The following is a 27,221-nucleotide window of genomic DNA, read 5'->3' as shown; positions in this document are numbered from 1 at the left end:
CATACACATATCGAACCCAGGTCTCCCGCATTGCAGGCAGATTCTTTACCAGCTGAGCCACCAGGGAAGCCCAGATGTACACATGTATATACTTAATGCAATGATTCAGTCATTTACAGAAGCGCCTTCAGAAAATAGCCCAGTGTTGTCCACTTAAAAGCCAGCTACTGGTAAAGTTCATGAGGAAAAAAAATTCATCTGTAACAACCCCCTTTGGAAAATCAATTTTGTTCACTAAAAGTAAATATCCACGTTGCTGTGCCTGACGGTGGTCATTACTGCTTGTCTTGCCCGTCACCTCAGACGGTGCAGCTTACCTGTCGACCATGTGGAGACGACCCTCTTTCTTCCCAGCTCTACACGACACTCAGGTTCCTAGTGAAGCAAAGTCGCTCAGTCGTGTCCGACTCTTTGCAACCCCATGGACTGTAGCCCACCAGGCTCCTCCATCCATGGGATTTTCCTGGCAAGAGTCCTGGAGTGGGTTGCAATTTCCTTCTCCAGGGGATCTTCCCAACCCAGGGGTCGAAATCGGGTCTCCCGCATTGCAGGAAGATGGTTTACCATCTGAGCCACCAGGGAAGTCCCTTCAGCTTCCAGGGATGCACATTTAAGATGGGTTGAGCTTTAGCTGGATCTCCCAGAGTCACTTGGCAACTCTGGCGCTGAAGAGTCAGGGGCGTGCACAGTGGGGACCTTTCCTCCCCGGCCTTGTTTGTCGCCTGTGTCCACTGATGGGTCTTCACTCTTCTCTCTCGCAGTGCCTGGAGCCCTGCAAGGAGTCCTGGGACCTGAGAAAGCAGCAATGCCAGAGCTTCTGCGAGGTAAGGGGCGTGCATGCGGCCACAGGCCGAGCTGTGGACCAGGGGGTCCTGGGCATCAAGGGAGGGCATCGTGTCCTTCTGTGGCCGGGAGGCTCACTTCACTTCTGCGGTGTGCGTGCGCGTGTGTGTGTAAATTCACAGTCAACAAAATTGTTGAGACTTCTGAAAACCCCGCCTGCCAACTCAGAGACCTAAGATATGCGAGTTCGATCCCTGGGTCGGGAAGATCCCCTGAAGAAGGGAATGGTAGCCCGCTCCAGTATTCTTAACCTGGAGGACCCTATGCAGAGGAGCCTGGTGGGCTTCAGTCCATGGGATCACAAGAGAGTCGGACGCGACTGAAGTGACTTTGCATGTACTTAAAGCCTAGCCGCTCACTGCTTCCATTATTAATTAGGCAGGAAAATTATTATTTTTTTTTTACTGTAAATTAAAAAAAATTATAAGCCGTTGGCAGCCTCTCCACCTCACGTGATGACTCTTCTCTGGGTGGCTTTCGGCATGAGGTTGAAATTTTCGTGCCGAAATTCTCGTGTTGAAATTCTCCTTTTGGAAGGAGGCTCGCGTTTTATGGGCTTCCCTGGTGGCTCAGCTGGTGCACATCTATAGGAACTAAAATGAACTGCTGTCAAGTCTAGAGGAACAAGATGTGCTGTTCACTTGAGAAATGCATTATCCATTAACATCACTGAGTCTGGGTTAGTAGGTTTATGTCAGATCCCTGAAAGGCGAAATACAACTGAAGATCATTTGAAACCTTTCTCCGTGAAATTTCAGACGTGATAGTGGGCTTCTATGAATCTTACTCTGTCTGAAATAACCGTGGGGGCTTCTGAACCACGTCTGGTTTATTAAAATGACACCAGAAGCCTGCACACCACAACTAGCTTTGGGCCACGCTAGGAACAACTAAGAAAGCCCCTGTGGCAGCGAAGACCCAGCACAGCCAAAAACAAATATTTCTTTTAAATGGGATGCTGTGGCAGAAAGGTTAGTTGAAACTTGCAAGGTGGGGAAAAGAGAGGCTACTTAACCTGAGGAACTTTGTAGAGAGCCCCCAGGCCAATGATCCAAAAGCTCAAGCCTTAATATTCAACTTTAGTCGCTTTGATTGTTCTTATTTCTGTGGGTTTTTTTGCTCCTGTTTTATTGTGCTAATAAATGTCTGACTGTTTTGCTTAAAGAGACTGAATCCTGGAAGGACTCATTCCTCTTTCAGTGTTTTCAAGGCTTGTCATTCATTGAGAAGACCCTGTCCATCCTCCTGGTTATTGCATTTTGTATTAAGAATGTATCCAGGTTCCGTATCGTCAAGAACCTAAGCTTTCCCTTTGTAAGAGTCTGAACCCAGGACGACTCCAGATTTTCGTCTTCTACAGCAGAAACAACTAGACAGTTAGATATATTTGGTCCAGTGTATTCACTTGTAAAATGGTCCAAGCTTTATCTTCAAAGGCGTGAGCTTGCAAACCAAAGAGCAAAACCAGTCTGTCCCTGGCTTTTGTAAGTCAGGTTTTATTGGAATGTCGTCAGAACAGTTTTTGTTTTTTTTTTTTTAATGTATCATCTATGACTGCTTTTGTGTTACAACAGCAGACTTGGGTAGTTGTGACGTGTCCATAAAGCTGAAACTTTGGCGAAAATCTGGCCCTTCCCAGAAAGCATGTTCCACTTTCTGAGTGAAGTCGCTCAGTCGTGTCCGACTCTCTGTGACCCCATGGACTGTAGCCCACCAGGCTCCTCCGTCCGTGGGATTTTCCAGGCAAGAGTGCTGGAGTGGGTTGCCATTTCCTTCTGCAGGGAATCTTCCTGACTCAGGGATCGAACCTGGGTCTCCCGCATCATAGGGAGACAATTTTACCATCTTCTGAGCCACCAGGGAAGAAGAACCACAGACATCATGATACCACACAACCGCCCTGCCCAGTCAGACTGCCACCCTGTCTTCATCTGTACCACCAGCACCCATGTCTAAACATAAAGCATTGCTCTCGGTAATTTTGGGTTTAGAATTATCCTACATGGAAAAGATTTCAGGGGCATCTTGTTTGTTTGTTTTTTGGCCATGCTAAATCTTCATCGCTGTGCATCGGGGTTCACTAGCTGCAGTGAGGAGAAGATACTGTTTGTTGCGGTGTGGTGCAGGCTTCTCACTGTGGTGGCTTCTCTTGTCGCAGAGCATGGGCTCTAGATGTGTGGACTTTAGTAGTTACAGCACACGGGCCCTGGAGCACAGACTCAGGAGCGGTGGTGTACAAGCTTAGTTGCTCTGTGGCATGTGGGATCTTCCCGGCCCAGGGAATGGAACCCACGTCCCCTGCATTGGCAGGTGAACCCTTAACCACTGGACCACCAGGGAAGCCCCCAGGGGCATATATATATAATAACATACCTAGAACCAATTCATCACCTTCTCATGTATTGACCCTTTCAACTTCTCATTTGATTATGTATACAGTTCTGCTTTTGCTACCGTTTCAGGCAAAAGGCAAAGTGAACAATCTTATTTTTTAAACAAAAAAAGTGAAATGTATTGGGACAGGGATCTTTCAGGACTCTTTCTGTGGGTCATAACGGATCATTTCTCATGTTTTATGCAATGTGTTTTCTTTTCCACAATAGGTACATGGATAGACTGTGCTTTGCCGCTTTAGTTTATTAACTATTATTCCCTTCTTACTTTTGTAAAATCCTAAGAACTATGATAAACTATGATAGTTCATCTTAATAGTCATAAAATGCATATCTTCCTACGTTTACATGTTCTTTCTTACGGCTGATGGAATGTTAAATTATAAGAGAAAGCATCTTTTTTCCTTGCTAGCAGTATATAAGATGACCATCTGTGTTACAGCTGTTGTTGTCTTACTTTTGATGGCGCGTGATACATCGTAGTTTACACATGCCCTTCTTGGTGATGATACACCTCCCACCTTTAATTGGGATGTTTTTGACTTCCTAACATGCCCACTCTAGTAGAATGTCAGCTGATAGTCAACATTGGCCGTCTGAACTGTGTACTCGGGCTCCTGGAAAGCTGAGCACTTACCTACATCAGGGGTCAGTCAGTGTGGGAAGCCATCCCTGGTTGGTATTGAACTTGACATTCGGTCTGCCTGGTGATCCGGTCCTGGTCAAGGTGCAAATAGTAACAAAAAGGAGGCTGGTACTCTGCCACAGACAGCAACATTGATTTATTTCTTTGTGCTTTCTCATTTTCAAAATATTTTTTCAAAACATACTTTACTCCATTTGATTTTCATGGCAATTCTTAGGAGAAGTTATGTCTGAATTTTGCTAGTGAACTTTGCGGACAGTGAAGCTGACACACAAAGAAAAGGAGATGACATTGTTGCGAGGCAGAGAAATGAGACCTAAAATCGAGGGCGTGTGATTTCCAGTTAGCTTTCTTTCCCACCGTCCTCTGTCCCAGGCACCTCTGTCTAACCTGCTCCAGGTCACAACGCCCAGGGTGGAAGACAAGAGCTTTGCGTCCCTCAGCAGGAAGTACAGAATGAGCCTGTCTCTTAGGTGAACTCATTGTCCCCACCATTAGTGTGTTCACAGACTTGCTCTCAAATGAGAAGGAAGCTTTGTGCAAAATCAGAGTTCATTCAAGCTCCTTCAAGGAATTAAAGGAAGAGCAAGGTTGCTCACTGCTTCAGGGTCTCCTTGTCCTTGGGATGTGCCAGCATGACTGGAAAGAGACCCCCGAAAGTGTGGTGTTCCTCACACTCCCCTTTTTGCCGTCAAAACTTGTCTTCCTTGTGCTCCTCCAGAACCCAGGTTTGTTGTCTTCAGATCTGGGGTGTTAAGTAAATGCATCACTTGAGGAATTCAGGCAGAGCCCTCACCTGTCTGGGTGTGTTTCTATAAGAGTTAAAGGGACTGAAAGAAATGGATGAGGGCTAAACAGAAAAAATTATATAATCTGCCCCAGGTGTGTGCATGAGACAGTGGATCGGCCCATAGAGTTTGCTGCACATGAGCAGTCTTTGGCTTCGGTGTATCAGAACAATAGCCGACCTGATTAGAACATCCCTGTGAAGGGACATGTGCACATGGACTTTGGTGCTGGTGCTTTTGAACTGTGGTGTTGGAGTAGACTCTTGAGAGTCCCTCGGACTGCAAGGAGATCCAACCAGTCCATCCTAAAGGAGACCAGTCCTGAATGTTCATTGGAAGGATTGATGTTGAAGCTGAAACTCCAATCCTTTGGCCACCTGATGCGAAGGGCTGACTCATTTGAAAAGACCCTGATGCTGGGAAAGATAGAAGGCGGGAGGAGAAGTGGACGACAGAGGATGAGTTGGTTGGATGGCATCACTGACGCAATGGGCACGAGTTTGGGTAAACTTTGGGAGTTAGTTGGTGATGGACAGGGAGACCTGGTGTGCTGCAGTCCACGGGTTCACAAAGAGTCAGACACGACTGAGCAACTGAACTGAACTGAACCTGGAACACAGTCATATCTTCTCTTTCTTGGGGTTGGGGATATACCAGAGCTGTACTGAAACAAAGCTGACTTTGGGTGCTAACCTTGGGAGACATGATACAGTCACTTCTGTTCTTTTGAAAAGTCAATTAGTGGCCCATTCTGAGTCCATTAAGTTAGTGTCCAGTGTAAAAAGATGGACTCTATTTGTACTGAAAAGGTTTGCTATTTGGGAATGTTTTCTTAAGAAAAGTTATAGTATGGCTCCTGGGTACTCCCTTTAGGGGAGTTGTTCGTATTTGGGGGGCAAATAGGATGGCTCTTGAGGTGTAAGCCTGCTGGTCAGAAGCAGAGGTTCTTTTTTCTTGTATAGCGTGAGTGCTGTAGCAGATGAAAGATGTAGGTGGGCTAGACCAGGGTGGTGGTGGGCAGAATGCTCAGCATGTATTCTGAATGGAGAGCTGACGAAATCCGATCACAGGTTGCATAGGACAAATGAGGGTGGGGAGTGAAGAATGGATGATGAGGCTGGGTTCTTTGTCTTCAACAGCTCAAGGAAGGGAGTTGAGATGACCCTGAGCTGATACCGAGATGTGGAGTACCTGGCAGGCACAGATTTTTCGGGGGGCAGGAGAAAAGGATGATCGGAGTCTTGGTGTTGAGCATACTGTGTCTGATACGCAAACCATACTTCCACTTGAGATGCACTGTGGGCACACGGATTCGTGAGTCTGCAGTTGAGGGGAGAGATCAGGCTAGAAATGCAGACGTCGTGGTTGACAGATAGTATTTCAAGTCATGAAGCTGGATAAAGTAGTAGAAAGACGGCAGCTTCCTGGGTTATGCCCTGAATCGCAGAAGTATAAGGATGGGAGCTTAGGAAAAGCCAGCAAGTGGAGTAAGTTCAGTTCAGTCACTCAGTCGTGTCCGACTCTTTGCAACCCCATGGACTGCAGCACGCCAGGCCTCCCTGTCTATCACCAACTCCTGGAGTTTACTCAAACTCATGTCCATCGAGTGGGTGATGCCATCCAACCATCTCATCCTGTCGTCCCCTTCTCCTCCTGCCTTCAATCTTTCCCAGCATCAGGGTCTTTTCCAGTGAGTCAGTTCTTCACATCAGGTGGCCAAAGTATTGGAGCTTCAGCTTCAGCATCAGTCCTTCCAATGAATATTCAGGACTGATTTCCTTTAGAAGTCAGTTGGTTGGATCTCCTTGCAGCCCAAGAGCCTCTCAAGAGTCTTCTCTAACACCACAGTGGACTTAGGGAAGCTGTTAAGGTGGGAAAAAGTTGAGCTTCCCTAGTGGTCCAGTGGCTGAGACTCTGTGCTCCCAGAGGAGAAAGTCCAGGGTGGAGGTCTAAAGGACACACAGCAACAGTTTTTCAAGAAAAGTATTAGTCATTCAGTCATATCCAACTCTTTACAACCCCATGGTCTGTGCATGGAATTCTCTAGGCAAGAATACTGGAGTGGGTAGCCTTTCCCTTCTTCAGGGGATCTTTGAGACCCAGGGATAAAACTGGGGTCTCCTACCTTGCAGGCAGCATGTTTTACCATCTGAGCTACCAGGGAGGCCCCAGAAGGAAGCAGTAATGGACTGTGTCTGCAAGACCGGGGAGGTCTAAAAATTGATCACTGGGTGCCCTGATGCACAGGTCATGGGCAACCTTCATAAGGGCAGAATGAGCAGAGAAAGCTCCATGGACGTGCTCCAGAGGAGTGGGCGGGCGACTTGCAGAGAGGAGGGGTGCCATGAGAACATTTCAGAAAGCACCACTGGCTGTGGAAAGAAGGAGAAACATTGAGTTTGTGCAGAGATTGATAAGCAGGGTGATCCCACATCCGATAATTTTTAGAGTAAAGAGATCCTCATGTAGCCTAAACCGATGGAAATTACAGAAAAGAGAGAGGGTGTTTGGTGCTGGAGGAGAGGGGAGAATTGCAAAAGGAGATGACCGGAAGCAGCAGCGGCATCCATGGAACCATGAGAGGGGAGGTTTGATGTGGGCAGCAGGGACTGTCCCTCCACGTCACAGAGCAAGATGGCCCCTGAGAGCGCGTGGGCCCAGCTTCCGGACGTGGGCGGATGCAAAGGGTGGGACACGTGGACGTGTTCAAGATGGAGCCCAAGAGGCCTTACAAATAGCCGAAAAGAGAAGCGAAGAGCAAAGGAGAAAAGGTAAGATATACCCGTCTGAATGCAGAGTTCCAAAGAACAGCAAGGAGAGATGAGAAAGCCTTCCTCAGTGATCACTGCAAAGAAATAGAGGAAGACAATAGAATGGGAAAGACTAGAGAGCTCTTCAAGAAAATTAGAGATACCAAGGGAACATTTCATGCAAAGATGGGCTCGATAAAGGACAGAAATGGTAGAGACCTAATAGAAGCAGAAGATATTAAGAAGAGGTGGCAAGAATACACAGAAGAACTGTACAAAAAGATCTTCACGACCCAGATAATCACGATGGTGTGATCACTCACCTAGAGCCAGACATCCTGGAATGTGAAGTCAAGTGGGCCTTAGGAAGCATCACTACGAACAAAGATAGTGGAGGCGATGGAATTCCTGTTGAGCAATTTCAAATCCTAAAAGATGATGCTGTGAAAATTCTGCACTCGATATGCCAGAAAATCTAGAAAACTCAGCAGTGGCCACAGGACTGGAAAAGGTCAGTTTTCATTCCAATCCCAAAGAAAGGCAATGCCAAAGAATGCTCAAACTACCGCACAATTGCACTCATCTCACACGCTAGTAAAGTAATGCTCAAAATTCTCCAAGCCAGTCTTCAGCAATACGTGAACCATGAACTTCCAGATGTTCAAGCTGCATTTAGAAAAGGCAGAGGAACCAGAGATCAAAGTGTCAACATCCGTTGGATTATTGAAAAAGCAAGACAGCTCCAGAAAAGCATGTATTTCTGCTTTATTGACTATGCCAAAGCCTTTGACTGTGTGGATCACAGAAAACTGTGGAAAATAATTAAAGAGATGGGAATACTAGACCACCTAACCTGCCTTTTGAGAAATCTGTATGCAGGTCAGGAAGCAACAGCTAGAACTGGACATGGAACAACAGACTGGTTCCAAATCGGGAAAGAAGTCCGTCAAGGCTGTATATTGTCACCCTGCTTATTTAACTTATATGCAGAGTACATCATGAGAAACGCTGGGGTGGAGGAAGCACAAGCTGGAATCAAGATTGCCAGGAGAAATATCAATAACCTCAGATATGCAGATGGTACCACCCTTATGGCAGAAAGTGAAGAATAACTAAAGAGCCTCTTGCTGTAAGTGAAAGAAGAGAGTGAAGAAGTTGGCTTAAAGCTCAGCATTCACAAAAGTAAGATCATGGCATCTGGTCCCTTCACTTCACAGCAAATAGATGGGGAAACAGTGGAAGCAGTGACAGACTTTATTTTTCTGGGCTCCAAAATCACTGCAGATGGTAACTGCAGCCATGAAATTAAAAGATGTTTACTCCTTGGAAGGAAAGTTATGACCAACCTAGACAGCATTAAAAAGCAGAGACATTACTTTGCCAACAAAAGTCTGTCTAGTCAAGGCTATGCTTTTTCCAGTAGTCATGTATGGATGTGAGAGTTGGACTATAAAGAAAGCTGTGCGCCGAAGAACTGATGCATTTGAACTGTGGTGTTGGAGAAGACTCTTGAGAGTCCCTTGGACTGCAAGGAGATCCAACCAGTCCATCCTAAAGGAGATCAGTCCTAAATATTCACTGGAAGGACTGATGCTGAAGCTGAAACACCAATCCTTTGGCCACCTGATGCAAAGAACTGACTGACTGGAAAAGACCCTGATGCTGGGAAAGATTGAAGGACGGAGGAGAAGGGGACGACAGAGGATGAGATGGTTGGATGGCATCACTGACTCGATGCACATGAGTTTGAGTAAACTCCGGGAGTTGGTGATGGACAAGGAGGCCTGGTGTGCTGCGGTCCATGGGGTCGCAAAGAGTCGGACACTCTTGAGCGACTGACCTGAACTGAACTGAGGGCACGTGGGCCCAGCTTCCGGGCACAGGTGGATGTGAAGGGGGAACACGTGGAAATGTTCTTCTGTTGGTGTAACGGAATGGTTTGCTGACAGCAGTGGTGGCTAGGAGAACCTGCGCGTTTTCCGAAAGTGTTAGCTCCTATTACTACAACAAATAAGGTTTTATTTTTACAAATGCTGGACGTTTGCCTTTTATATTTTTATAGTAAAGAAACCTGTTGGCGATATATTCTGGGTTGTGATCCTTGGGTACGGTGCAGATTTGGTCCAAGTTTTCAAGTTGGGATGGAACTCATGGAACTGAAACGTTTCACGGAATGGTGAAGAATTTTATAATCGCTATGAGATTTCCTTTACCATCGTTTTATGAAAGAAGCTGTCCTCATTAGAACAAGTTTCACAGTCCTGGACAATGAGGATATCAAGAATATTGAAGGACGTTTTATCGTCATTGAGTGAATTATTCTCTGGGTGGAACACATTCTCCATGGAATGTAGCCTTTTTTTTCCCCCGAGCAGTGAGGCTCAATTTTCAGAGAATTTTTATGTGGCACTGGGGAGTATAGAATTATAGGACACTATTGAGGTGAACTGATGAGGTTTGAAAATTTGTAAGAGACTGAGACTGGAGGCTATTTGGAATGATTTAAAGACCTATCCTGTCTGAGAAGAGGGACTAGGCAGGTAGCCACACAAGGAGTTAGGGGAATGTCTTGGAAATTGCTAAAGCTAATTTAAGTAAAACATAAAAGATACATTAACACATTTAAACAGTGGCAGAACATAACAGAGATTGGGTAAATAGTAGGTGTTTTTATGATGAAGGTGAAATGCAAGGTCATCGCTTTGAATATTCCACGATAAAGTCCCACCAAACAGTAGAAAAGTGAAAGTGTCCACTGTTCAGTTGAGTCCGACTCTTTTACGACCCCATGGCCTGTAGCCCACCAGGCTCCTCCATCCATGGGATTCTTCAGGCAAGAATACTGGAGTGGGTTGCCATGCCCTTCTCCAGGGGATCTTCCCAACTCAGGGATTGAACCCCCATCTCCCACATTGCAAACAGATTCTTTAGCATCTGACCCACCAGCAAAGCTCAGTATGCAGATACACAGGAGGAAACAGCAAATGCTCACAAGTCTGTTCTTAAGTTTTAACTTCCTTCCTAAGACTGTCTGGGTGGGAAAGACGAGAAACGAGGGGCTGTGGTCAGGGGCTTTCATTTTGGGGAAATGACTCTTGTGTGTTCTCAGCTTGGAAAGGCTTGAATATACGCCGAGGGAAGATGAACAGCAGTGTGGAGGGGGAGATGCGCTGGGGAAAAGCCCAGATTTCTGGAGTCAGAGACGAGGTTTTTGAATGACGATGCAGTTGCCGAGACGGGAGAGAGACGCCTTCTCCGTACAGCTTCCGGGGACCAGACTTGGTGCTGCCGCACAGACGTCACCCGCAGTTTTTGGCTCAAGTGCAGATTCTGACCCAGCAGGTGTGGGCCGGGGGCGTGAGGGTCCGTGTGTCCCAGCGATGCTGGTCAGGGACTAGCAAGTGTGCCTGTGGGTGCTGCTCACTGATCCTGGGGTTCCGTATAAGCGCTCACTTTGAGTCGCCTGCCGACTTGAAGTCTGGTCGTTGCTTTTCTGGTATTCCGTAGAAAGAAAGTATGCAGTGACTGATTAAGGTGTTTTAAGGTGGCAGGGGGATCCCTCACTCTTTTCATCATTTAAAACGCAGAGTTACAATTGTTGCTTTGTCTCTGCCCCCAAAGGAAAGGTATTTTAATGAGCTATAGAATTCCAGGGAAATATTAATAATTTTTTAAAATTTAGTGATTTAAAAATAGCCCTTCATTTACTGTTGTCTTGCATATTTTCTGAAAATTTTCTGACTTGCTTTTTTTTTAAGCTGTATATAAAGTATCTTTGGATTTCTCTGCCTACAATTTTTTTTTTGAAACTTGAGGTGATGTATTTGTTCTTCCTGTTTTCCCTCTTTCTTTCTTTGTCTCTCTTTTTCTTTTCTTTCTTTCGCCTGTGCTGGGTCTTCATTTGCAGCACTGGCTAGGGAGTTGAGGCACGCGAGCTGTCTACTTGTGCACAGGCATAGTTGTCTCAAGGCATGTGGGATCTTAGTTCCCTGACCAGGGATCGAACCTATGTCCCCTGCGTTGCAAGACAGATTCTTAACCACTGGACCACCAAGGAAGCCATCTCGCTGTCTGCTTTTAAGTTCTTTTTTTCTGTGTCTGACTATAACATGGTTATGGTATACCTTGATGGGGTAGCCTTTATATGTCTTCTGTTTGGGGTGAGTAAGATTCTTCTAATTGTAGGCTTTTAATTTTAATCAAGTTTTTTAACATCCTCCACGTCCTGTCTTCTGGGCCCCTAATTATACCTGATACACTTATATGGTCTTCTGATCAGGGACTCTCTGATCTTGCTTTTTTGTTGGTGGCGTTCATTTCCCCACCCACCCCCACTCTCTGCTTCAGTTTGATAATTTTCATCATTGTGACTTCAGCTTCCCATCAAGTGAGCTTTTCTTCTACAATGTCTGACACTTTGAAATCCTATCTGGTGTATTTTTTGTGTTTTCATTTTTGCTTCTGCCAGTTTCATGCAGGTCTTTCTTGCATGTCCTGTTTCTCTTTTCTCCGTGTCCGTGTTTACCTGTATATTCCTAGGTATACAGAGCATATTTATAGTATCCTCTTAAATGTCTTTTTTCTGCCAACTACATCGCATTTAGATTCTCTATTTCCCTTTTGGTTGCATGTAATAGTCTCCCGCTTCTTTGTATGCCAGCTGATTTTTTGACTAGATGTCACTTTTTCATGTTCTCAATTCTGCTGTATTTCTGTAAAAAGCATTAGACTCTTCTGGCGTGTAGACAGTTGCTTGATATCAGTTTCTTCTGCAGATACTTCGTTTTAAACTTTCTTAGGGCAGAGTAAGAGCAGCTTTTAGTCCGGGGTGATGTGTTCCCATTACTAAGTTGATTAGAGAAGGAAATGGCGCTGAACTCCTGTATTCATGCCTGGAGAATCCCACGGACAGGGCAGCCCGGCGGGCTGCAGGCTGTGAGGTTGCAGAGAGGCAGACAAGAATGAGCCAGTGAGCTTGAAAGTGATGCTTCTCTTAGGACTCTCTGCGATGCCCTGTGTACTGTGTATCCTCTCTGCTCTGATGGCTGCAATGGGAGGGTCTAGGCTCCTGGGAAGCTTAGGCATGCTTTGCCCTGGCGCTTTTTCTTCTGGTGCTTTCTGCCGTCTTGTGAGCTTTCGCCACATGCACGTTCAAAAAGCAGCAGTCAGCCCAACCCCGGGGGGTCGCTCACAGCTCTCTGGGTTTCTTTGTCCCATTCCGTCCTTCCTGATTTTTTTTTTGCTCACGGGACCTACGCATCTCAGCATCCTCACACTTCTGTTTTGGCTGGGCTGGGTCTTGCTTGATTTGCAGGGGCTTTGCTGTATTTGCAGCAGGCAGGGGTTGCACACATTTCTCGCTGCGGTGGCTTCTCCTGTTGCCGAGCACAGACTCTAGGCACGAGTTCCTTCAGTAACTGCAACCCTCAGGCTTGAGAGTTGCAGCTCAGGAGCTCTGGAGTGTGGAATCAATTAGTTGCGGCGCTTGGGGTTAGTTGTGCTTCGGCATGAGGGAATCTTCCCGGACCAGGAATCGAACCCGCGTCCCCGCCGTTGGCAGGTGGTGATTCTTATCCACTGTGCCACCAGGGAAGTCCCAGCCTCCTCAAACTCTGCTCTCTCTGCTCAACTCAGAAGCACCTTTCAATGTCTGGCCCGGCCCCGTGGACTCGAACCCGCCTCCAGGCGTGCGTGCATTTTGGGTCATCTCTGGGGTCACCTCATGCGTGTTCTCTCTCAGAGAACACGGCCCTGTGCGACCTGCGGGCCGTTATCTGAATGGCTCCGGTAAAGTGTGAGAGTCACACACTTTTATCAGAGTAGTAGTAGGAGAGTGGCTTACTTAAAATACGTGTTTCTGATTTTCTCCTAACTTGATAGCATTCACGGCCACGGTCTTCAGTTTGCCTGGGAAGCAACTTAATGGTCATCACATTTAATCCATTAGGATATATAACTGAGTTTCCAAGCAAGTCATAATTGCATTTCCGAGCACAGGTTAGAAATGTTTGAATTGAGAATGCTTTTTCCGATTTCATGAATACTCAGTCATTAGAGGCCTTCTCTGAAAGATGCAGCTGGCACTTTGGGTTGTTTCCTCTAAACAGGCTAATGTATTTATTTTTTAGAGAAATTGTATATGAACATTGAAACACTGATAAAACAAACTACACGAGAGAGTGAAACTTAACCTTCCTTCCAAATTATCAAACCTAGACAATGTATTAAAAATCAAAAACATCACTTTGCTGGCAAGGTCCATCTAGTCAAAGCTGTGGTTTTTCCAGTAGTCATGGACGGATGTGAGAGTTGGACTATAAAGAAAGCTGAGTGCTGAAGAATTGTTGCTTTCAAACTATGGTGCTGGAAAAGACTCTTGAGAGTCCCTTGGACTGCAAAGAGATCGAACCAGTCCATCCTAAAGGAAATGAACCCTGAATATTCATGGAAGGACTGACGCTAAAACTGAAACTCCAATCCTTTGGCCACCTGATGGGAAGAACTGACCCATTTGAAAAGACCGTGATGCTGGGAAAGATTGAGGGCAGGAGGAGAAGGGGATGACAGAGGATGAGATGGTTGGATGGCATCGCTGACACAATGGACATGAGTTTGAGCAAATTCCAGGAGATGGTGAATGACAGGGAGGCCTGGTGTGCTGCAGTCCATGGGGTCACAAAGAGTCAGACACGGCTGGGTGATTGAACAACAGCTAGCATCTGGAAATAGCCATGGTCACCTGCTCAGAGGAGTTAACCATAGCAAAACTGTCTTTGGAAATTCCTGCTTAAAAGATTGACACTTGGCAGGCTTCTAGAAACTTAAAAATTGGAGGGGGGCTTCCCACCCACCCCTAACTGATCAGAGGGGCTCGCCCTTGCTGAACTGTTGGCCCCTGTTCCCTTCTGGGAGTCTGGACTCTGGTCCATGCTGGGCAGAAGCAACCTCAGTGACCAGCCTCCCAGAGGAACTCTGGGCCTCAGGTCCGCCCCCAGCACTTCTCTGGAGGATGGCATTCAACATGTGCTGTTAGAACTCGTCGGATTGAGTGCGTCCTGCGTGGCTCTAGTGGGAGACCCTCCACTTTTCCAGTTTATTCTGGACTTCTCCCCACAGTCCCTTCCCTTCTTCCAGTTTTGCTCTGGATCTTTCTACCGTAGTCCATCACAGCCCTGAGTACAGGGGTCCTAAAATTAAGTTCAGGGTTTCTTGCCGCATTCCTTCTAAGCCACCAAAGTTTAAAAGACATATTCTTTTATTTTTAGTTTTATTATACCACGTTCTCTTTTTTAAAAAACTGCTATTCATACTTTTTTCCATTTTCAGTTCAGTTCAGTTGCTCAGTCGTGTCCGACTCTCTGCGACCCCACGGACCGCAGCACGCCAGGCCTCCCTGTCCATCACCAACTCCCGGAGCTCACTCAAACTCATGTCCATCGAGTCGGTGATGCCATCCAACCATCTCATCCTCTGTCGTCCCCTTCTCCTCCTGCCTTCAATGTTTCCATTTTAGTTTTCCATATATATGGATGCGAAAATGATTAGTAATTCTTTTATGCTAATTTCTGCATTTCTGGCTTTCTAAATTTGATCCTGTCTCAGTGTCTTTTAAAAGACACCATTTTCTTTGAGATTATTCATGACAGATTCTGCCTTCTGCTATACCTGAAGTCCAAATTGATTTGCACACTTTTTCTCACATAACATATATGTGCATACTAAGTCACTTCAGTCATGTCTGACTCTTTGCGACCCCATGGACTGTAGCCCACCAGGCTCCTGTGTCCATGGGATTCTCCAGGCAAGAATACTGGAGTGGGTCGCCATGCCCTCCTCCAGGGGATCTTCCCTGCCCTCCTCCAGGGGAATGAACCCGTGTCTTTTCTGTCTCCTACATTGGCAGGTGAGTATTTACCACTACCACCACCTGGGAAGCCCTACATATACATATGTATGTATATGCTTTATTTTTGAGGGGGTGCTGGGCTAACCAGTCTACTCTTTATTTCTGTTAACTTGTGAAACAGCTGAATTTTACCATTGCATAGTTTTGCAAGAAAGGCTCATGAGTGTTATATTCTCCGAGTCTTTATGTCTTTGAGAATATTTCTGACACATGTATATTTAAATAACAGTTGAGCTCATTTTATTTTTTTATATTCTTTAGTATTTATATGTATTTGGTATTACACAGTATATATAGTATTATTTTATATCCTTTAGTATTATATACTATTATATATTCTTTAGTGTTATATAGTAATATATATTATATATATATTTAGTATTATATATTTTTCTACTGGCTTCACACATTAAATTTGATAGACATTAACCCTGGAGAAAGCTTATGTTCCCCATCATAATCAGCTTGCTTTTTCTACCTGCAAGCCTGAAAAATTATATTTTTATTGTTGAAGTTCAGTAGTGCAGGCTGTATCCCGTTGTTGCTCTTTCTTGTCAGTATTCCTGGACTATAACTGCTGTTTTGAATTAGGTGTGTGCATATTCAATCGTATCCAACTCTTTTGTGACCCCATGGACTATAGCTGGTCAGGCTCCTCTATCCATGGGATTTCCCAGGCAAGACTACTAGAGTAGGTTGCCATTTCCCTCTCTAGGAGATCTTCCCGATCCAGGGACCAAACCCAGGTCTCCTGCGTTAGAAGGTGGATTCTTTATCACTAGTGCCACCTGGAAAGCCCCATGCATGATCTACTTGCATATGTGTATGTGTGTGTGTATATAGACACACGCATATTTACGTGTGTGTTTATATAGCATATTTAAAAGCAGAGACATTACTTTGCCAACAAAGGTCCATCTAGTCAAGGCTATGGTTTTTCCAGTGGTCATGTGTGGATGTGAGAGTTGGACGATGAAGAAAGCTGAGCGCCGAAGAATTGATGCTTTTGAACTGTGGTGTTGGAGAAGACTCTTGAAGAGTCCCTTGGACTGCAAGGAGATCCAACCAGTCCATCCTAAAGGAGATCAGTCCTGGGTGTTCATTGGAAAGACTGATGTTGAAGCAGAAACTCCAATACTTTGGCCACCTCATGCTAAGAGTTGACTCATTGGAAACGACCCTAATGCTGGGAAGGATTGGGGGCAGGATGAGAAGGGGACGACAGAGGATGGGATGGTTGGATGGCATCACTAACTCGATGGACATGGGTTTGGGTGGACTCCGGGAGTTGGTGATGGACAGGGAGGCCTGGCATGCTGCGGTTCATGGTGTCACAAAGAGTCGGACACGACTGAGCGACTGAACTGAACTGAACTGATATATGTGCATTTTCCCTCCCTGCTCTTGCCCTTGGTATTTCTGGAGCATTGGAAACCCCCAGATAATCCTAGTAGGGATGCCCGTTTAGAGCCACTGCCTGAGTCATCTTCCAATTTCACCCTGAGATATGGAGCACCCCTGAGATAAAGCTTGGCCCCCCATGCTTCCTTGTTTGCGATGTAAATTGCAGCCTACCTGAGTATCTCATTTGCCAAGTGAAAATAATCCTGGTTGTGGGGCCTGCCTGGGGAGGCATGTAAGTGGGGGTGAGGGTCTGGGAGACCCTCAGCACTTGTCAGAGTTTAACCCACCATGGCAGGTCCGTCAGCTCGTCATTGGTGAGGACGTGGGGCAGATGGCGGTGGTGATGGTGGAGAACTCATTTCAGGGGGTCCACGCTGAAGCCGCCTGCATGTGTGTGTTGGCTGGAGCAAGGAGAGAACCGTTTGGCCCCTGCTCTCTGCAAAGTCTGTGTACTTGAGACCTGGCTCATGTGCAATTCTGGTGAGCTTGGCCAAATACCAAATGCAGAGTTTTCCACGGAGAAACTGTGTGCATGCATGTGTTAGTTGCTCTGTCGTGTCTGACTCTTTGCGACCCCACGGACTGTAGCCCGCCTGGCTCCTCTGTCCATGGGCTTCTCCAGGCGAGAATACTGGAGTGGGTTGCCATTTCCTTCTCCAGGGGAACTTCCCAACACAGGGATCAAACCCTGGTCTCCTGCATGGCAGGCAGTCTTTACCGTTGGAGCTACATGGAAGTCAGGGAGAAACTGAGACCTCCTATTTAGGTGATTTCTTACGCATTTGCTTATTGTACTGAATTCGATGTGTTTGTGTTCATTGTCCCATGATTTCCACACTAATTATTTTAATGTACAGTAATGGCAACCCACTCCAGTATTCTTGCCTGGAGGATTCCATGGACAGAGGAGCCTGGCTCCAGTCTATTGGGTCGCAAAGAGTTGAACACGACTGAGTGACTAACGGGGACATGTTTTCTTGCTCCGACTTCATTTTCTCTCACCTGTAAGCATTTTTGTCCTTAATCTACTGAACTCGTAAATTCTTACTGATTGATGATTAAAGATGTGGGGAGAGGCTTCTTGTACAGATGCCAAATGTTCTCTCATTTACACTCAGACCAATACTATTTTTCAACCTAATCCAAGAGGATTATCCGAGATAACTGACAGAGAACGTCAAAATTTGCCTTCAGTGCCTGGAAACAGTGGAACTGTTAAGTAGAACGCCTCTGAAAGATTACTAAACCCATGGACTTGTGAGACCATCTTCATGTAATTTCAAAGACTGCAGATGGTTTCTTATTAAGTCCCAAGGGGGCCCAATTCCCTGCTTAGAGGTCTCAGGGCTGGGCCTCGTAGGGGGCACGTTGGAGGCTTGTGGGTGGTCATATCATTGGGGAAGAAACTCTTGCTCTGGCCTCTGTAGCCTTTTGGTCAGAATAACAGAAGACTTTGGAAGTGTTAAACAAGAATGTGTAGTGGTGGGGAAAGAAAAGAGACGTCCGTGTGTCCAGTTCTGTTGAGTAGCTGGTGTGACCTGTGCTGCAGGCACTGCCTGGCTGTCTGTGTACGCAATCTCACGTCATCCTCATCATCTCATCTGCAACATGACAAGCTCAGCGACCAATCTAGAAAACTCCAGCGCAGACAGGAACTTTCCCGATTTGTTTCCACGGACCTCAAAATAATCATCCTCCCGCAAAATGACGTTTTTGAAACCCTAACAAAAAGGAGATGTATTTAATTGTACGGAACAACCCTTGTATCAACCGGAAGATCCAAATTATTGTACAAATTATGGTCATTTCGAGAAGGGAATGACAACCCACTCCTGCATCCTTGCCTGTAGAATCCCATGGACAGAGGAGCCTTGGCCGGCTACAGTCCATGGGGTTTGAAAGAGTCAGACATGACTGAGCAACTAACACACACAGATGAATCAAAGAAAATTAAATGAAAAGATTGAGAAGACCATAAAGTTGAATTTAGATGGCACACTGAAAACATTATTTTCTTAATTTTTTTAAAAAAAGGAATGTTGTTAATGGTTTCTCACAGTGACTATACACTGAAGCAATTGATGGGACAATAGTTTACATAGTAACTGTGGTGACTTAGCTCACTAATTAGCAAATAGTCCTGCTATCCCCCTGTATTAGGGCTTCCACAGTGGCTCAAATGGGAAAGAACCTGCCTGCCAATGCAGAAGATATAAGAGATGCAGGTTCGATCCCTGGGTGGGGAAGATCCCCTTGGAGGAGGGCATGGCAACCCACTCCAGTATTCTTGCCTGGAGAATCCCCATGGACAGAGGAGCCTGGTGGGCTAGAGTCCATGCGGTCGCAAAGAGTCGGTCGAGATTGAGCGGCAAACACTTTCACTTTATGATCATTCTGGGAACAAACATTCCAGATCTGTCTCCGCCACTGTGTTTGTTTTTAATTTTGACCTGTTAGCTCGGCGAGTAAACGAACAACGGGAGGAGACAGCATCTCTGTTTTTCTCTCCCAGTTCAAGGGCATGGTGGTTGGCACATGGGTGATTAGAGTCACGTGCATAGCGAGCCCTTCCTCTGTTTTCCGATTCCAAGCTACACCTCGTTTTCATATGTGAAGAAGTTTGCACTCAGCTGATTTGATTACACCATAATGCACACTTAAGTCCCTGTGATTGCTAACTTAGCCAGCAGTAGACATTTGCTGGCTTGAATAAAATCATTTCTACTTGCAAAGCTCAGCCTGTGTTGCAGGGGCCAGTGATTTGGGTAACTTTAGTGCTTTCTTTCAGTGCGTGCAACGTATCCATTTTGTTGAAAGAGGAAAGTTGGCCGACACTCCACAGTTGTTCCCGATCCTTTTGCACTCTTCCTTGATTCCTTAGATTTGGACTGGAATTTAGAACTTTTTCGAAAGCCAATGAAGTAAAACACATCTCCAAAGTAAGAGAACAGTGAGCTGTGAAATTGAGTAAGAGAGAAAAGACTTAAGAACTGATAATGCTTTAAATGTCTTATAAAGTTTTTTTTTTTTTTTAATTAGCTACAGATTTGTGTTACTTCAGTATTGAAAGTGTGGCCTTTTTCTGTGTTACCTGGATAGTTCTTGAGTTGAGACGTGATTTTAATCCAGCCAGTTCATATTATTTTCAAATTTTATACATGATTGTTGTTGCTGTTCACTAAGTTGTGTCTGACTCTTTACATGTAATTATTAACCATCTATTTTATTGACGTCTACAGTTTGAATTCAAGCCTTGGGCCTGTATTTTTTCTAGCTAGTGCTTCCAGTTTTCCACTTTTTGTATTAAAGAGTGTGAAATTTTCCCCTGGTATTTGTCAGAGTACTGATGACATGTACATTAAATTTGTACATTAAATTTACAGTGTCAGAACTCAGAACGTATTAACAATAATCTGTGGATGTGTGTGTGTCATTGATGGGTATCTGTTACGTGTAATATAAAGTTACAATTCATGGCTCATACTTCTTTAGAAAATCAGCGTATCATTTCGTTGAGGTTTCCCTCGTGACTCATACAGTAAAGAATCTGTCTGCAGTGCAGCAGACCTGTGTTCAATCCTTGGGTTGGGAAGATCCCCTGGAGAAGGGAATGGCAACCCACTCCAGTATCCTTGCCTGGAGAATCCAATGGACAGAGGAGCCTGGTGGGCTGCAGTCCATGGGGTTGCAAAGAGTCAGACATGACTGAGAGGGAAAGAAAGCAAGTACATTTATTTTGTAAACAATTCAAGAGAAGTCTGATGGAGCAAGATTTTTTTCCTTCGCCACCCACATACAGACAAAAATATGCACATCCCTCCTCTTTTTCCATTTTGACAGTATTGATGATGAAAGTTGTTTATACTCCACTCTTTCCAGAAAGGACTTGAGATAGCTTTCTAAATTCTAAAATATTCTTTGTATATGAAAATGGGAGTTTACACAAAAGATACTTTATGAGATGACTATCACTTTTATAAGAGGAGTAAACATAGTTTCTTTTTATTTTTTATTAATCTTTTTGTTTCTATTGTGGTATAGTTGATTAACAATGTTGGGATAGGTTGAATTGGATGGCAAAGGGACTCAGTCATACATATGCATGTATCCATTCTCCCCCAAACTCCCCTCCCATCCAGGCTGCCACATGACATTGAGCAGAGTTCCCTGTGCTGTCCAGCAGGTCCTTGTTGGTTCTCCATGTTAAACACCGCAGTGTGTCCATGTCCATCCCAGACTCCCTAACTATCCCCTCTCCCCATCCTTCCCCCCAGACCCAGCAACCATAAGTTCATATCTGAGTCTCTGCGTCTATTTCTGTTTCATACATAAGTTCGTTTGTATCATTTCTTTTTAGATTCTTCACATAAGAGGTGTCATACAATGATAATGCTTTTCTGCCTGACTCACTTCACCCAGTATGACAGTCTCTAGGTCCATCCATGTTGGTGCAGATGACATGACTTCATTCTTTTTAATGGCAGTGTAATATTCCATTGTATATATGTACCACATCTGCTTTATCTATCCCTCTGTTGACGGACATTGAAGTTGCTTCAGAATTTTGACCTGCCTTTCCGATGTCGTGGACATCAGACCCCGAAGGTCTTTAATTTAAGGATTTCTGTTCTCTTGCAGTCTCTGTTCCCCAAGAAGAATTACGAGTGTGTGACCAGCTGTGAGTTCCTCAAGTACATCCTGTCAGTGAAGCAGGGGGACTGCCCCGCCCCGGAGAAGGCCAGTGGGTTTGCCGCCGCCTGCGTTGAAAGCTGCGATGAGGACGATGAGTGCTCCGGGGTTAAGAAATGCTGTTCCAACGGCTGCGGGCACACCTGCCAGGTGCCCAAGACTCTGTACAAAGGTAAGGAGCAGGGCAGAGTGGGGGTGAAGGGGCCTCCAGCCTCACAGGGGCTTGTGTGTGCATGTGGGTGAGGGTGTCGATCAAAGACGTGACGATTGCCGGGAAACACAGAACTGTGAGGAAAAATACCGTACGTCATGCAAACATCTGAAAACATATGAATTCCTATTGTAGTGGAGTGAATTGTTCATGTGAATGCTTATCCATGTTTTTACTGAAGTGCAGTTGATTTACAATATTAGTTTCTGGTGTGCAACCTCATGACTCAATATAAAAATATTGAGTATAATAATAATAATATATAATAAATATAATATAATAAAATATATTTTAATATAATAAATACACATTAAATATATATTTATACATATAATATATATTATATATAATAAATATATTAAATATATTAAAATATAATAAACATTATATGATAAATATAATATAATAAAACATTTTAAGACAATAAATATACATTAAATATATATTTAAATATAATAAATATATTAAAATATAATAATAAACATGTTATAAAATATAATAAATATAATAAACATTTATTTGTTATAATATAATATAAATATAATAAACATTATATTAGTAAATATAATAAACATAACAAATATTTATATATTAATATAAAATAATGAAATATATAATAAAATAAATATAATAAAACATATATTTTATATAAATATATATAGACATAATATATATAAAATAAAATATATAAAATATATATAAAAATCATAATAAATATATATTAAAATATAATAAACATTGTATTAAATATAATAAATATAACAAATATTTATGTATTTATAAATATAAGAAAAGTAATGAAATATATAATAAAATAAATATAATAAAACATATAAATATAATATATATACATAAATATAATAAAAATCATTATACTCCATTTAAAGTTATTATCAGGACTTCCCTGGTGGTCCAGTGGTGAAGACTCCGCCTTCCAATGGAGGGGCTACAGGTTCGATCCCTGGTCTAGGAGCTAACATTCCACTCGTGGCGAAAAAAGCCAAAACAGACAACAGAAGCAATGGTGTATCAAATTCCAATGATTACTTTCAAAATGGTCCACATCCAAAAAAAAGTCTTTAAAAAATAATGGCTATGTTATCTGAATCCTGCTGAAATTGAACATGTAGGAAGGCCGTCATCAGTTCAGGGACTTTCTGGTGTGTTTTTCTCCAAAGTGAGTAAACCACTGAGGCTCTACTGGCTTCCTAGCAGTTCAGTTCAGTTCAGTCGCTTAGTCGTGTCCGACTCTTTGCGACCCCATGAATCGCAGCAGGCCAGGCCTCCCTGTCCATCACCAACTCCCGGAGTTTACCCAAACCCATGTCCATCGTGTCGGTGATGCCATCCAACCATCTCATCCTCTGTTGTCCCCTTCTCCTCCTGCCCCCACTCCTTCCCAGCATCAGGGTCTTTTCCAGTGAATCAGCTCTTCGCATCAGGTGGCCAAAATATTGAAGTTTCAGCTTCAACATCAGCCCTTCCAATGAACACCCAGGACATTACTCCTAAGAGTAAATGTGTTTAAATCCTTGGAAAATAGGCGAGGGGTGGTACACTTGAAAAAGCCGTAATACATGCATGAGTATTTTGGTTTTTCTGTTTGCGTAATCCAAGAACAGGGGTGTGTTTGCTAGAGAGTGTCATACTGACAGAAGTCAGTCAGTCAGACATAGAAAGAGAAATGTCCTGTGACACCCCTTATATATGGAATCTAAAAATGATGCAGATGAACTTACAAAACAGAAATAGACTCACAGACTTCAAGAATGAACTTATGGTTGCTGGCAGGGAAGGTTGGGGGAAGGGATAGTCAGGGAGTCTGGGATGGACATGGACACACTGCTGTATTTAACATGGAGACCCAGCAAGGACCTGCTGGACAGCACAGGGAAGTCTGCTCAATACTCTGTAATAACCTTATGGTTCCAGGGGGAAGGATGGGGGAAGGGATAGTCAGGGAGTTTGGGATGGACGTGGACACACTGCTGTATTTAACATGGAGAACCAACCAGGACCTGCTGGACAGCATGGGGAACTCTGCTCAATGTCATGTGGCAGCCTGGATGGGAGGGGAGTTTGGGGGAGAATGGTTACATGCATATGTATGGCTGAGTCCCTACGCTGTCCCCCTGAGACTGACGACAGTGTTAATTGGCCTATACACCAACACAAAATAAAAACTTGACAGTTAGAAAAAAAAAAAAAGAAGGGTGTTTGCAGGGACTTGCAGTATTTTGAGTAATGTATTGAGATCCTGGGCTTCCCTTGTGGCTCAGCTGGTTAAGAATCCGCCTGCAATGTGGGAGACCTGGGTTCGAGCCCCAGGTTGGGAAGATCCCCTGGAGAAGGGAAAGGCAACCCACTCTGGTATTCCAGCCTAGAGATTTTCCAAGGGCTGCATAGTCCATGGGGTTGCAAAGAGTCGGGCATGACTGAGTGACTTTCACTTTCATCTGGATGCCAAGATTGCCCTCTTCCAAAAGAGCGGGATGAGGCCCGTCAAACAATTTAGCTGACGTAACAGTTTACCTTCATAGGCAGTTTCTAGGGCACTTAACTCCTGAGTGCTAAGTGTTACTTGCCTCTTTGTGCAAACGTGACCAACTTCTTTCATGCCAAACCGATGCTATTGTGTAATGTACAAGTTTTGGATGCCATCAAACTATACTATGAGAGACGTAGCATTTGGTTACTTTTTGGAATGCGATTTGAAGAGAAAAACAGAATCCCTTGGCATTATTCTTTACAAGCAGAAAGAGAAATCTCTCTTGCTTCCTCACTTTCACTCTCACACGTCAAGTAGATACTGTTGCACTGCTGGTTTTGAATTCAGTGCTTGCTGAGCCTTTTCCCAAGTCCTTACTTACATTTTCAGAAGTCCATTGTTACACTTAGGTCTCCCAGAAGCCACATATCTGCACCACATTCCTCCAGCTTCCTGTTGGAAACACTCTTATCTGAAGTCTGTGTAATCCATCCCATTTTCCATTTTTTTTTCACCCTAAGATCCTTGGAAACCTGGCACAGTTACTGTCTCAAATTCAAAATAATTGCTGTTTTCCCTTTCTTAACAGACTGACATTTCTTTAATGGATCTAAGTTTTATTATTTCCACGCTTTTTATTATAAACTACATAGAATGACTTCTACCAAAATCTCACACCACTTAAGTTTTTAAGAGTGTTCTCTTAACGACACCTTTTCTGTTATTATAGATCATTTGCTATTTAACTATTTGCGTTTACCATAAAAATAGGATGCTATTAGAATGATTGTTGAAAACCCATTTGCAAACCCTTTTTGTTTTAAAAGTAAGGCAGTTAAAAGAGGGGCTATACATTATCCTTTTTGTCTGAAAGCAGTGAAGAGTCACTGAATTTCAAGTATGCCTGTTTCACCGAGAAAAAGGGGAATATTCTGCAGAGGGCCAGCATAAATGATTAATGATTAAAGAAACCTGTGATTTTTTAAATTTATTTTTATTTATTTCTGGGTGTGTCCTGTCTTAGTTACAACATGGAGATCTTTAGTTGCAGTGCCCAGGCTCTTTATTGCAGTGTGTGGATTCTCCCTTGCTGTGGTGTGTGGTCTCCAGAGCTTGTGGGGGGGCTCTGTCTAGTTTGTGGGACACAGGCCTCTCTAGTTGAGGTGCCTGGGCTCAGTACTTGCAGAACACACACGCTTATTAGTTCATCCACTGGATGGGGGATCTTAGTTCCCCGACCAGGGATTGAACCTGCAACCCTCTGCACTGCAAGGCGGATTCTCCACCAATGGAACCACCAGGGAAGTCCCAGGACGCTTTTAGTTTAACCTTCACACGATACATTTTTTCCAGGGCTGAGGTCACCTCTCTGCTACCAGTAACTCTGGACTTGGATGTTTGTGGAGAGAGGCTGTTCACAGAGAACTAACCACCAAGATAATAGACAGGCTCTGTTGACTGGGCAGTGACTTTAGCATAACAAGCATAAGGATAATAGAGGATTATTGGGGGGGAAAAATACCTAAGTACACATACAGATATTTTCCCTTCTCTCTGCAGCATATATTTGTACACATATCTCCTCCTGCTTAAACCTCCCACCCTCCAGGTCATCACAGAGCACCCAGCTGAGTTCCTTGTGATGTACAGCAACTTCCCACTAGCTGTCTGTGTTACACATGGTTGTGTATATATGTCAGTGTATATGTCGTGTACATATGTCAGTGGTCCTCTCTGTGGTCACGCCACGCTCCCCTTCCCACACGATGTCCACAAGTTCTTTCTCTATGTCTGAGTCTCTTTTCCTGCCCTGCAAATAGGTTCCTCTGTACCATTTTTTCTAGATGCTGCGTACATGCATTGATACGATCCAGCAGTCCCACTACTGGACATATACCTTGAGAAAACCATAATTCAAGATAAGACACGCACCCCAGTATTCACTGCAGCACTGCTTGCAATAGCCAGGGCATGGAAGTGACCTGAATGTCCATCAGTAGATGAAGGGATAAAGAAGATGTGGCTGTATATGTTGCTGTTGTTTTAGTCACCAAATCGTGTCCAGCTCTTTTGTGACCCCATAGACTGCTGCCCGCCAGGCTCCTCTGTCCATGGGATTCTCCAGGCAAGAATCCTGGAGTGGGTTGCCATTTCCTTCTCCAAGGGATGTCCCCCACCCAGGGATGAAATCCATGTCTCCTGCATTGGCAAGCAGATTCTTTACCAGTGTGCCACCTGGGAAGCCTGTGGCACGTATATACAATGAAATAGTGCTCAGACATAAAGAGGAACAAAATTGGGTCATTTGTAGTGGTGTGTAATGATGTATAACTCTTGTTACACAGAGCGAAGTAAGGCAGAAAAAGACAAGTATTGTATGAAAGTGAAAGTCGCTCATCGTGTCTGACTCTTTGCGACCCCCATGGACTATACAGTCCATGGGATTCTCCAGGCCAGTATACTGGAGTGGGCAGCCTTTCCCTTCTCCAGGGGATCTTCCAACACAGGAATCGAACCTAGGTCTCCCACATTGTGGGCAGATTTTTTAGCAGCTGAGCCAAAACGGAAGCCCTAGAAGACTGAAGTAGGTAGCTGATCCCTTTTCCAGGGGATGTTCCCGGCTCAGGAATTGAACTGGGGTCTCCTGCATTGCAGGTGGATTCTTTACCAACTGAGCTCTCAGGGAACCCCAAGTATTGTATTTTAGCACAAATATGTGGGATACAGAACAGTGGTCCTGAACTACGGACGTTTTCCTCAGGAAAAACACCGTCCATCATGGGTTGAGCTGGACCAGTGGCGCTGTCAGTTCAGCAGTGCTGAGGCTGGGGTTGCGGGCGTCTCTGGGGCGATCTGGTGATTGACATCGGACATGCCTCCAGTGCCTAATCCCACCTGCCTAGCTGTCCGGTCATCTTCATTGTGACTCCATCCAGCTACTGTCAGAGGGCCCTCAACCTCAAGCTGTCTTTGGGCACCCCTGTATTATTATATTATAGGTCGGTTAAGAGATATATCCAGATCACTTAGGTTAAATCTAACACCATCCCTAATTAAGCGGTCCTTTTAGGTGAATAAAGAACATGGGGCTTTTTTTTTTTTT

At 44.4% G+C, this 27,221-nt stretch overlaps 1 protein-coding gene across 2 annotated transcripts in view; it reads left to right on the top strand.

The window, feature by feature from the left end:
* Positions 1 to 27,221, top strand: part of LOC145537827 (anosmin-1) — a 201,015-nt gene that overhangs the window by 118,575 nt on the left and 55,219 nt on the right. For both annotated transcript variants that reach the window (XM_081568726.1, XM_081568727.1), the window contains exons 3-4: positions 762 to 824; positions 21,369 to 21,591. In XM_081568726.1, coding sequence (XP_081424852.1) covers positions 762 to 824; positions 21,369 to 21,591 — 286 coding nt within the window. The remainder of the gene's footprint in view (positions 1 to 761; positions 825 to 21,368; positions 21,592 to 27,221) is intronic.

The sequence above is a fragment of the Giraffa tippelskirchi genome, chromosome Y, assembly GCF_054371585.1.
Source record: "Giraffa tippelskirchi isolate mGirTip1 chromosome Y, T2T-mGirTip1v1.2.pri, whole genome shotgun sequence".
In the NCBI taxonomy this organism is placed as follows: Eukaryota; Metazoa; Chordata; class Mammalia; order Artiodactyla; family Giraffidae; genus Giraffa; species Giraffa tippelskirchi.
The sequence above is the reverse complement of the archived record's forward strand: the minus strand, read 5'-3'. Positions and strand labels throughout refer to the sequence as shown.